Source organism: Solanum stenotomum, unplaced genomic scaffold (genome assembly GCF_019186545.1).
Source record: "Solanum stenotomum isolate F172 unplaced genomic scaffold, ASM1918654v1 scaffold31518, whole genome shotgun sequence".
In the NCBI taxonomy this organism is placed as follows: domain Eukaryota; kingdom Viridiplantae; phylum Streptophyta; class Magnoliopsida; order Solanales; family Solanaceae; genus Solanum; species Solanum stenotomum.
Window position 1 is genome coordinate 1,921 of NW_026031492.1, and position 13,005 is coordinate 14,925.

General features: G+C 33.2%; 1 protein-coding gene and 1 long non-coding RNA gene across 3 annotated transcripts; both read left to right on the forward strand.

Annotated features, from left to right (window-relative positions):
* The first annotated feature begins 386 nt into the window (after window positions 1-386).
* On the forward strand, window positions 387-6,104 carry LOC125852006 (uncharacterized). Of its 2 annotated transcripts, none has more exons than XR_007444956.1 (5): window positions 387-749; window positions 1,539-1,623; window positions 4,111-4,195; window positions 4,636-4,692; window positions 5,863-6,104. It is a non-coding gene; the product is annotated as an uncharacterized LOC125852006 (long non-coding RNA). The 2 variants fall into 2 exon arrangements; XR_007444955.1 differs by having other exon boundaries at window positions 391-749; window positions 1,536-1,623; window positions 5,863-6,095.
* A 3,233-nt stretch (window positions 6,105-9,337) lies between these two features.
* On the forward strand, window positions 9,338-10,807 carry LOC125852002 (F-box/LRR-repeat protein At3g26922-like). Its single transcript, XM_049531722.1, has 3 exons — window positions 9,338-10,279; window positions 10,412-10,579; window positions 10,790-10,807. The coding sequence occupies exons 1-3, from the start codon at window positions 9,338-9,340 to the stop codon at window positions 10,805-10,807; spliced, it is 1,128 nt and encodes a 375-aa protein (XP_049387679.1).
* Window positions 10,808-13,005: the final 2,198 nt, after the last annotated feature.

Sequence of the window (13,005 nt, forward strand, 5' to 3'; positions counted from 1 at the left end):
AGGTCATACCAATGCGAGACAATACTTAAAAAATGTTGCCAAAAGTACTAAAGGGCACACTTTCAAGGTGTGGCCTTTATACTGCGCTTTTGGCCACGAAAATATTAACAACACTTTTAAAATGTACTTCTTAGAATTTTAGGCTACACGTCATAAGTGTTGCCAAATCATTAAATAATTGACAACACTTATTTACAAATATAGCCACACTTTTAAGTGTAATATATTTATACTTCTAAAAACAAAACATTTTATAAGTGTGCCCTATTAAATCTCATAAAAATTTTGGCAAAAATAATGATTTCCCTCCACGTGTCTCTCTTTCCCCCAATTTTCAAATAAGCTTTTTCCCTACATAAATGTACTTAAAAAAAACAAGACTATACTCGGCCCTAAATTTAATTCCCAAGGGTTTCTACTTCATCCCTTCAGTTCAACAAGAGAACAATTGGATTATAGGTGGTTTGGTAGAAGAAATAGTTGGTTTTTTTTTTTTTTTTTTGGGGAATGGAGAGAAAATAAGTCATCGGTGCTAAGGAAGAAGTGGTTTCATATTGTTGGATTATAGGTGGTTTGGTAGAAGAAATTTTTGGGGTTATCGTCGGGGAGGTCAGAGCGAAGAGTTCGGTCATCCTTAACGAGTTTGATTTGGAGGAAATAGAATAGCAGTAGCCATCTTGTTTCATCAACTCCGACTCAAGTAGGGTTTCAATAGTTCTCAAATTTTATTTGGAGAATTTGAACATCGAGTAAGATTTCTACCAAAATTTTAACATATTTTGTTAGATTTATGTATGAATTGTTCAGTAATCTATATTTATATTTTTTTTTTCAACTTTGTAGAACTAAGGCTTAAATTCAACCAAAAGAGTCAATTCTAGTTCTACCCATTTCCATGCCTAGTTGAGTTTGTATTTTGCTTCCTATGACCACTGCTATAGGAGCTCTGTGGCTTTGTCTTTCAGTGGTTTGACTTCTTCTTCCTTTTTCAAATTTTTGGAATAATTAGTATAATTTGTGTAAAATAACGAAAGAAAGTTAGGAAATTAAACTGTCGCTGGTTGTGAAATTGTTGATATAGATGGACAACCGTATCTATAAATAGGTTGGCTACCCAAGTGAACTACAAATCATCTTATTACTACATTTAGTTAAGTGGTAAAGGAGGAAGGCAAGAAAAAGGGAAGATAAAGTAATAGACAACAAGTTTATTTTATTCTTTAGTTCGTTTCAAGTGGTTGAATGAAATAAAATAAATTGCGAAGGCTACTATATGACTTGGGTGTGTGTATGTCTTTTCTATAAGTTGGACCTGTGTGCAGTGTGTATACATACACGAATTTGTTCTAAAAAGAATTCTTTTAAGTTCGACTCGTATCCCTCTCATGACACAAAATCTTACTTTATATTGTTTAAGTGAACTATCGAACTTTTAACATGCAATGTCAGTTTCTTTCATATTTAGTATTATTTCATTATGTTGATTTTATTCTATAAATTCATTTTGCATTGGATTCTCAAAAAATGATGTCCAGCAGCTGAAACTAAGCCCACCAAAGTGATGTCATTGACTTCAGGGAACTTAAGTTAGTTGATCACATTCTTGCTTCTCTGCAACGGAAGGTAAATGTAACTTCTTAACATCGGAACTTGTATGGTCTGCATGGAGATTTCTTACCAAAGATATATACATTAATCTTTTCCAGTCCATTTAAAAGTATAAGGTTGTCAATTATAAGCTAAGGAGCTTTATTTGAGTTGTGGAGTAATTATCCCGGAAAAGTCTGAAATCTTATTTGCAATCTTAGGCTTCATTAATGGGAATATTTGTGTTAAAATTCAATAGGTCAAGTTTAAAAATAGAGAACACTTCTTTCTATATGTGTAGCTACGACTAGTTCAAGAGTAGTATCCTTTGCAACCACCTCAAGTGTTGTTCCTGACACAAATATGTCACATAAATATTCATTTTAAGGTATCTTCAAATTTTATCTTTTTGTGTTGCTCTTTGGTTTTCTTAATGAGATTAAACTTTCATTTGAGTTTGATATCATGAAGTGCCAAAAGACACTAGTGAATATTGCTATCCATTTCATGCTTTTTTATTTGCTGCTCTTAGTCCTTTGATAAAGCAAAATTCTGTAACTGCTGCTGGTGTCTTTCGCTATGGTAAAGCAAGAGACACATTAACTCGGCCATTGTATTATGGAATTAGTATTCTCACAAAATAATCAATTTCGCTATGGAATTAGTATTATGGAATTAGGCTTCCATCAGGGTTTTTTTTTTACCCTCTTAAGTCTTCTTCTTCTAAAACTTGCCATTTCTAATTTTTCAAGTAAATTGCTTCCTCTTGCCACCATTGGTAACTGTTGGTGAGTGTAGAAATGCTGAATTATATCCCATTTGTGACTCCACTTTGATAAATCATCGGCTTTGCCTTTGCTGTTAGCTTCCCTATACGTGTGCTTGCATTGAAAAAATTCGAGTTGCTTGACCTCCAGATGAATTTCCTGAATGCACTGCTGCAATTTTCAGTGGGGTTTTGCCTGTAGTGTAAGCCATTTGGTCATCAGCTCCGAGTCAACTTCCAGAAGGACCTTCATGTAACCATGTTGAGTGCACCATTAGAGCCCTTGAATTGCAGCTTGTAGTTCTACTTGGTTGTTAGTTCCTGTGCCAAGTGGTACTGCAAAGGCATAAATCATTCTTTTTTTTGAAATAGTGCAGGGCAGGATGATTTATGCCTTGTGCCTATGCAAAGGCATAAATCATCCTGCCCTGAGAATCCCTTAAGATACCTCCTCCAATTTTTCCGGGGTTACCTAAGACATTTCCATCAGTATTCAGTTTGTAGATGTTGTTGGAAGGTTTACTTCACACAACTTTACTGATTTTCATCTCTTGACTACACCTCTCCACCATAGTGATCAGGTCCTCCAACTGTTAGGACATTGCAGGTATGGGAAAACAGTGTGTAGTAGAAGAGTAAGGTCTTGGTACACCAAATAGTTAACCCTCTTGCTGCTCGACTGTTTGTTCCCATATTTTGCCGAGCACCTATTCTTCCATGTATTCCAACAAATACAGATAGGAAGTGCCTGGAGAACAGTTTTAAGTACTTCATTGTGAGCTTTCATAAATCACCATCTCATCAGAGTACTTTTGAGGGGAGTCTGGCTATGTTGATCCCTAAGTCTGCTGAAAAATATTGCCATATATGATTGGCAAGGTGACCTGATACAAAGATATGGTCAATGTTGTCCCAACCTTTTCTTATACAGCAAAAGCACCAGCAAATGCACCTGGCAGGTTCAACTCCAAAAGAAATGAGTTTATCATTGGTAGGTAATTTCCCTCTTAAAGCCCTCCACACCAAAAAGGATATTTTTTTTTGCCAAGGGTAAGTGTTGGACATGGTCTTGCAGTTCTTCTTTCTGATGATCTCCCATGCTGAAGCACATGTGAACTTTCCACTATCTGTAGGCTGCCATACTGCTTCATCTTGTAAACCTTCTTGAAAATGAAACTGAGTGCTCAAGATTTTAGGAATCAAGGAAGGTCATAGCTAATTAAGTTTGGGATTAGTTGTTTACTATATGTTGTAATTTGTATTAGTTAAAATATTTTATGCCATTATAGTACTAAATGTAGGAAGCATGTTCTTTACATTAAAACTCATGAATTTATGTTATTAGTAATAATGTGGAATACAATTAAAAATTTGGCATGTCCTAGTTTAGTGTTTGTACATGTAAAGGCTAATCCTTTATTTGGATTGGAAATATTAAATTATCTATGCTCCAATGTGCAGTTTTTCTTATTTACCCTGAATAGAGAAAACTAGATCATGTATTTCTAGATAGACTGAGAAAACTCGATCATGTATTTTCAGATGGATTGAGAAAAATCTCACTATCTAGGAATATATGTTCTTTTAAAATGATTAACACATCTATGCATATGTACGTGTCTTTTGCTCTCTTTATAGGTGTTAGAACTAAAATTTCAAAAGAGACAGGGACAGGCTGAATGAAGTTGCTTTGTGATGAAGTGTATGTATTCTTAGCTAAACTTTGCTTCACAATAGTTGCATTTGTTATTTTGCAGATGGAGAGATCTGAATAGGAGACCAGGAAATTAAAATTTGTAGAGCTGATGAATAAGCACTTCGCTTCAAGTGTAATTCCTAAAGGTATTTACTATCTTTTGCTATGGTTTATCGATGATTATTCCTCTGATGCTCATACATGCAGCCAGTTGTCGCCGCCAGAACTACGTCCTCTGCTTTCTGAGAACTTGTTGCACCATATATGATTGTCAACTGAAAACATCCTAGCTACTTTATAGTGGTAAATTCTGTCGTGCAATCATTTCTAAATCTTGAAAAGAATTGTTTTCCACGACTTGAATGACTACAAAAAATTGTTTTCCATGTCTTTGATCGTTATTCTAGTATTCTTCCTGTTGGTTGTATTTCAATGTCTCAATCATTTAATTCACATGATGACAGTTCAATGAGATCTTTAAATCGTAACTACTCTTTATCCTCTCTTTAAAGTTCATAAAAGTTTTTGTTGCGTACACAGATGAAAGTATCAACTATTCATTATGGTGTAATTGACTTTGTTGTAGTAGAGAAGCTTGGCCTAGAAAATACAAGTTCTCGCTCGGCAATGTGGTTTTCTTCAGGTAACTCTTGACAAGCTTCCCTTAATTTCTTTTTATTTTGTTGGCTCATGTAACCAGACTACATCTTATTTAATGGTTTTTTTGGTTCACTAACCTGATGAGAGTCTGTCTGGCTTAAGTTGCTTGTCTGAATGTTATCATAGTGGCTTGCTTAAGTTTTGATTGTTAGACCTTTGAACCTTACAAATACGTTTGCATTGTTTGCCATTAATATTTGTATGATCTAAAGGTGATGATCTTCCACTAGTGAGAATTTGTTGCACTCACAAAATCTTAGATTGAGAAGACACAAAATGACGGAAATTGCTGGTGCATAAGGGCAGCAGGTTCTTTAGAAGCCTAGCAAGCCAATCTCTCATGCTTTTCTCAAGGTTAAATACTTAAGTCAAACCTAGAAGCTATCATTCAAATGCAAAGCCAAGTGGAAGTCGCAGAAGATATATAGTGTGATCCTTAGGAAAAACACATATTTTCTCTAGTGATATAATAGACTTTTGCGCCTAGAAGACTTACTGAGGCAAGGATTGATGACACAAATGATTGATCTACTAACAACCCACTCATGTCTGTCTAATTTTACTGATCATTTGTACCATCTTGCACACAATTGAACAGTCTAATACAAACCCCTTCTGGCATTTAAAGAACCATTTGAGGATGAAAAAAGACAAATAAAAGCATGATGAATAGCCATTTCTTTAGAAAATGAACATTAACCAAAGCTTGCTCGCTTATTTCCATATTTCTTTTTTCATAAAACAACTACCTCAAACATATTGAGAAGTTTGCAGTTAATTTAATGAAAAAGTCTGCTAGCTTATTTTCTATTTACTAGCTAATATTAACATTATGTCTAGTCCATGGTTTCCAAATAATAGAGTATTTATTTGGTACACACATTGCTTAAGAACTAAAATAAAAGTTTTTTGTATAGATCTTGTGTTCAGGATAAACTCGAAGATTAGTCACTGTGGTTGTACCATTATAAAATCTATTTCAGTTTGGAATTAGTCAATATGCTAGTATCTTAGGTGTTTGTTGGTGGTTATCATGATTCCCTTTGAAAGCTGTTATTTTTTTCGAGATAGAAGCACACTCTTACCACAATATTACGAGTGATCATAGTTTGATTTCTATCTGATTATTAAATTAATGTCTTTTTATCTGTAGGAGAATGGTGATGCAATTGACGATGGTGGCAGAAAGTTAATTTGATCTATTGATGCGCATGATGCAGACTTTTGAATAATTAGGATGTCTATGAATTTTAAAGTTCATTGTAAGTGGGCATTTTGATACATATATTTTATTAGTATGTTTAGTACAGGACCAAGTGAAGTCAAATTGCAAGTATATATAAATTTGATTTATTTTTTTGATATTTATTACTTTAGTTTTTGATATCATCAAAACATATTATAGCATCATATGCTTGAAATAACAACGATTACATGATATGTCCAAAATGGAAAAAATACTCAAACAAATACTTATAAAATAATATTGCAGAAACATAAACAACAAAATTTAAAGCATGTATTCAAAAATAACAATTAATAATATGCATAAATTAATAACTGTAAAAATATATTAGGATCTGTAACAATAGAATGAAACAAAATGGAAAAAATCAAGTCCACTGAATGCACAGTGTCCCCTTAAGGAAATAATTCCTCCCTAGTACCCTAGATTTAAAGGAATAGATCCTCTTAGGAAAGAACAATTCTATACACCAGTGTATTGATACAAAAAAATGGTGTCAGTGAGTCATTCAGCAGGAGCAAAGTACACAATTATTTAATTGTCCAGAAGATGAAGAAGTTCAAAATTTTCGTTGTTTTAAAATGAGATGAAATTCCTCTATTTATAGACAACAAAAGGTCATGTGAACAAATGTTTATTATGTCTTATCGGAAAGGTCACAACCTTTCATAAATGTCACAATTTTTCATAAAAATCGCAACTTTTTATAATAGTCACAACTCTTCATAAAAGTCGCAACTCTTTATAAAAGTCACAACTTTCCAGTAAAGTCACAATTTTTCATGATAGGGGAAGGCTAGTTTTGGAAATAATTAAAAAGGAATCCTAGTTTGTGGTGGCGCCACGTAGGCGGATCTAGGATTCTCTTATATATATATATAATAGGAGAGGAGAAAGTGCCAGATGTTAGCACCAGAAAATTCTTGATTTTTTTTTAAAAAGTAATATATTATATGATTTTAAAAAATAACTTTCAATTGATGAGTCAGAAAACTTCTAATTTCTTATAACAATTCCTAGACGGTTGAAGTCATAAATATAGGACAGTCTCCTACTCAATCGTTTAAATCGTTGGAGAGGTTACTATCCTATATAAATACATCTCAAAAGATTCAAAAACCTATCATCTTATGATTGTTGATCCGAAAACCTCCACTCAGCAAATTGCACGATAATGAAAAGTTGATATCATTCATGAATATAATTAGAATTTTGGCATTTATGGATCACAAGGTAATACTTGAGATCAATTTATTTTCTGTTCAATTGTTTTAGAACATTTACGAAAAGTTTTCAATAATCTTTCTTGATTTAAACCTTTATATTTTTTTATCTACAAAATGCGCGCCTGAGAAATTTTTTATATGAATGGAACTTTATAGACTTATACCTTGCGCACATTAAAATAAGGCAGAATATTGTGATAGAGGACAAAATTCTATATAATTTATTTTGATGAACTTTTATATAAGTAAAGTATATGACCATCTATTTCAATTTTGAAGAAATTTTATGACCATTCTCTATGTTAGAGGAGACGAGTAAACCCATATTTCAATTTTATGAATATTGCTTTTTGGATGCTTCACATATAATTAACTGCAACATAATTGATGTGTTGCTGATTATGAATATTTGGCTACTATGAGATCAAGTTTACTATTGATATAAGTAATATTTTTTAACAATAACCTAATAACCAAGTAAAAGATTCACTATGTTAATGTGTTTGTTATTTAAAGTATTTGTTTGCGTAATCTACCTTTTCATTAGAGAAATCAACATGCACTAGATATGTAATGAAATTTTAGTTTATTTTGCAGAATGAAAAAGTTAGACTTCAGCTTTTACTATTAGTTCTAACACAATAGTGTATAGATTCAATATTTGGTGGAAACACACTATCTCAAAACAATTTCTATTATTCCTATCCCTTAATGTTGTCAATGATAAAGCTACTATAAATAGGTAGGATAAATGAAAAGATAAAATTATTAAATAAATAAGTGAAGATAAAATGAGAAGAAAATACTAAGGTAACGATGTGATTACATTAAAACGAGATGATACAATAAAATTTAAGTAACAATCAATAAATTCTAATTAAACTTAAGTTCATTTGTTATTATTAAATAATCTAAAGGACTTTTGCACATTATCTTTCGGTCGATTACATTTTGATATATATTTATCAACACATTCTTAATAAACTACAATTTAATAGTGTTCGAGCCATTGAATTCTGCAGATGATCATATGACAAACTTATTGTTAATGTTCTCAAGACTATCCTATTCTAAAAATTCTAAATAAAAAAAAAGAAATTAGTTCTTTTTGCATTTTTTTTTACCATAAACATGATGTTAGATGTATAATTTCTAAATTATTTAACTCAATTAGCATTTATACTTCAAATAATGAAAGACATCATCTTTATATGATTTTCAGTATTCAAATTACCCCAATTCGGAGCAGAATTTCTCTTATCTTATGGGATATTAAATAGATGTCCAATATTATTCACAATTTATATGAACATTATAGTAAAAATAGTTTAACATCAAATTGGATGAACTTTTTCTTTATGTTGGTGAGTAATATTTGATAAATTCATCAATAAACTATGAATTTTATTGCACATAACACAAAATCTTACGCCAAATTTAAGTTGGATGAAATGATTTTTCCTTCCCTACTAGCCTTATAAAAATAATTGTGAATCAAACATTTTACATTTCACAGTTGATAAATAAATTTTAAAAAATTACTCTTATCAAGTTAATTAGATAATATTTGTTAAGTGATATGTATGGTGTGCTTTTTAGTTATGGTATTTTTTGTTAGCCACTATAATTTTCTTTTTTATGTATTCTTATTTTATGAAATTATATTTAATTAAATGAAATCATTTTATTTTGTAGGATTCAACTAAAGGATAATACTATATTCAAATTTGTTCTATGAATTTAAAATTTAATTAATTAAACACAAACATCAGCTCATCGTCTTATACATATGCTATTAATGTTCAGGAGAAAAAGAAGTTAGAATATTGTTTGGTATCTTGAAAGAACATATCTGATATCTTCACTACACATAGAATAGGCTAAAAAATTATTAAAATCATGTATTATATATGATTCCACATGTCACTCAATAATAATTCAATTAGTTATTTTTAAATTAAAAATTGTTACATTTTAAAATCTTCGCGCTAGTATGATTTAAAATAAATACAAACTTGTACAGCTGTCGAGTCTGATATAACAAAAATTTCTTATACTACAAAATACTCTCTCATTTGTTTTCGGATTAACCCATTTGCTTTCCGATTAACCGAAAACTACGCCGACGAGATCGTGACGGTGATCGGAACTGAAATATGTCTTCAGACGAAATCAAAGATGGCGGCCCGAGAAAGAAATCGACCGTCGACATTCTGGATTTCATCACCGAATTGCCGGATGACGTTCGGCTCGAAATAATCTCACTCCTGTGTATAAAAGACGCAGTCAGAACGTGCGTTCTGTCAAAGAAATGGCTTTCGCTATGGACTTTACCGAGTAAATTCACTTTCACGGAGAAAAAATTATCCACATCGATCGAGAATTATATATTGTTCGTGGATAGTGTCGTGAGTCGTGCCCTATCTCCGAAAGTCACTACGTTTGCTATCGAAGGCGGAGAGATTTTCAGGTATGATTCTCACATTAAGGATTGGCTGAATTTCGCCATACAAAGGAGAGTAGAGGATTTAGTATGTATATCCGACAGTTGTTCAAGAATATGTGAAATACCTGAAAATTTTTTCGATTGTTCTTCCCTGATAAAATTGCATATGAGAGGGTTGTTTTTTCGAGATGCAAATCCGCCATGGAACTGGCAATTTCTGAAGATAATCCAGCTTGGTTTTGTACCGCTAAACGATCTTAGTGTTTCATCCCTATTATCAGGCTGTCCTGTGTTAGAATCTGTGGAATTCTACAGTGTCAATGGTTTAAATTCGCTGCTTATCGGTTCTAAGAAATTGAAGAATTTGATCTTAAAAGATCTGCAAAATGATACTGGTAATTTGGAAATAAATGCTCCGTATCTGGAGTATTTGAATATTGCAGGGAATTTACGTAATCTTCAATGTAGACTACTGGATGTGTCTGCTTTGGCCACTGCCAAGCTCACCTTTACAGTTGTTTGTGGTCTTGAACTGGGATTTAAAATCACCGATTGTCACAAATATCATAAAGCTTTTATCAGTTTGACCCAACAGAATATTGGAAAACTCAGATTGGCAAAGGAAATCACAATGGGGGCATGGTTCTTTGAGGTTTGTAATTAACTCATAAGTAGTATATTCTTTTAGGAAGAATATGGTCATTCTTTGATAGGAAGAATAGGACAGTTGTGTGTTTGTTATGCATTTTTATTGACTATATAATCAGAGTTCATTACATTGCAGGCCCCATGCATGCTTCAACAGTTTAATGAATTGCCGAATCTGGACTTAAAATGGACTCGTCTCACGCTTGATCTGTTTATAGATGATTTTAACGTGAACAGCGTAGCTGATCTTATTGGTGCTGCAACTTGCGTTGAAACATTGAACATAAACATCAAAACAAGTCGAGTAAGCATCCTGAATTTTTCCTTATTTTTTTTACTGTGCTTACAATTGGAATTTTCATCCTCCAAACTGTTTCCAGTGGGGGGATAAATAAGTCCATGAGGCAGTGTTCAATCACATGAGCAGGTAGGACGACGTCTCAGCCTCCCCAATGTCACTGACCATTGACCAAACAATAAGATAATTTAAGATTTCTTGGCTTTCTATCATCAGGAAAATATTGCCACATAGCCCCTAAGACTGTCCAGTTATCAAGCCATATAGACACATCCCCTCTGCCAATCTTCCATAGAATATGATGGTCCATAGAGGATTTTAATTTGCACATAGCATTCCAAGATGTGAGTTACCAGAATCTGCAAAATGCACAACCATGTAAGTGGACACAAGCAGCAGAGGGCAACAGCCTTGGAATACGCACCAACCACCCCTAGGAGCATCCGAATAAGAGCTTGGATCCATAGGATCCAATTCATCATCCTCATCATTTGTGCGTTTCCGTTTGTCTTTTTTGTTGCTTTTACTCATTGGTGGTTTGAAACTAGACTTGCAGTCTGAATGATCAGATAATTGACTTTTGAAAATTAAAAATATTATCCTTTCATTTTGCCTCCTTGATCTATATGCATGAACTAGGTTAAACAGAATTCTCAATTAGTTTTATTAGTGCAGTGAACAATTTCCCCTTAGTTAGTCTCAGTGGTAGTTAATTACTAATACTTTTTTTAATTTTTTTCACTCCTCCCTCTGAGCTCCACCTTTTTGCTCCATTGATGACATCATCTATGTTATTGATCATTTACCTTACAAACTGCTTACCCATACTGGTAATTAAACAAGTATGAGAATTCAGCATGATAAACAAGAGCAGCTAGTTTGCAGAAACTTTTTCAAGACAAATTACTTCCACCGTCATCTATATCTACTGTATTTCACCAATATAAGTTCCAAAATAAGTAACTTTAGACCATTTGCTCAGGGCAGTAGTAGTTTTTTTCAGCTTTCTATGAAGCTTCCACATAGGGTTGCCATGGCACTCTTCTACCCATTCCTTCCTAACTACTTCTAGGAATTCTGGGTGTTCTGTCCAAATATTTAGAAACTTGAAGTATTTCTGAAATTCCTCTACTCTATTAGTGAAGTCCACCAATAGAGGAGCATGATCAGAAGAGGCTATAGCCAGGTGATTCACAACCGTCTTGTTAAAGAGATCAAACCATTCAGAGTTGTAGAGCACTCTGTCCAATCTCTTCCAAATAGTGTTAGGGGCATCTCTATTGTTGCACCATGTGTAGTTGTTTCCCATAAAACCTGCATCCTGAATTCCTGCCTCTTCCATGAAGTTCAGAAAGTCAACTTTTTTCCAGTATATATGGCGTGCCTCCAACTTTCTCTTCCACTTCTGCAATTACATTAAAGTCGCCCATTACACTCCACGGGCCTTGGATATTATTTGAGAGGGAGATTAGGTCATTCCATAGATTCTTTCTCAATGTAGTCCTACATTTAGCATACACAAAAGACATATGAAAGTTAGAGTTTGTACAGGAATGAGTAATCTTGCAGGAGATATGTTGTTCAGTATCATGAATAATATTTATATTAAAATCGTGGGTCCAAAATAACCTAATCTTGTTATTGACTTTAGAATAAGAACCCTGCATGTCTAGCATCCTCATATAGTAACCTATTTGGTCAGCATTGACAAAGGGCTCTTGAAGACTAATGAAAGTGATGTTATATTGATTTTTTAAGGTTTTAAGCCTTTCAAATGCATTCAGAGTTCTAACACTCATGATATTCCATGATAGTGTACTTATCATTGTGAATAATTGGAGTTAGAACTTTGCATTTCTGTTTGTTCTAGTTTATGGCATTCCTCCTTAGAAACATTCTTATTATTTAAAGATGTCTCCATAGGATCTAGCTTAGTGGGATTAGTAATCAGAGATTGTTCTTGTATTTTGGACTGTGTATCGACAGTGTTCTTTTCATGTGCATTTCCCAACTCTGTGTTGGCATCTGTGTCTTGGTCAGGATCCCGAACATCATGAAATTGTTCTTAACAAGTTGGATTCATGTAGATGATAAGACATTATACATATATAGGCTTGATTGAAAATGCATTGTGGTTTCTAAATTTTCAGATAGCATAAATGGTCAACCAGTTTTAGACTGGTTGAAATAGTTCCAAATTTTGTTATTTCATAATATTAAAGTTGAAATTGAGTTTCATTAGGCAATTGACCTTATTGATTAACTTGAAAAGCAGTCAACATACTGTTGCAGTGGTATCTGCTGCCCGTGGTTGCACTCCTTTGACACCTACAACCCTAGAGAGTCAGAGAACTTCTAAAATCTGCAAAATGCACAACCATGTAAGTGGACACAAGCAGCAGAGGGCAACAACCTTGGAATACGCACCAACC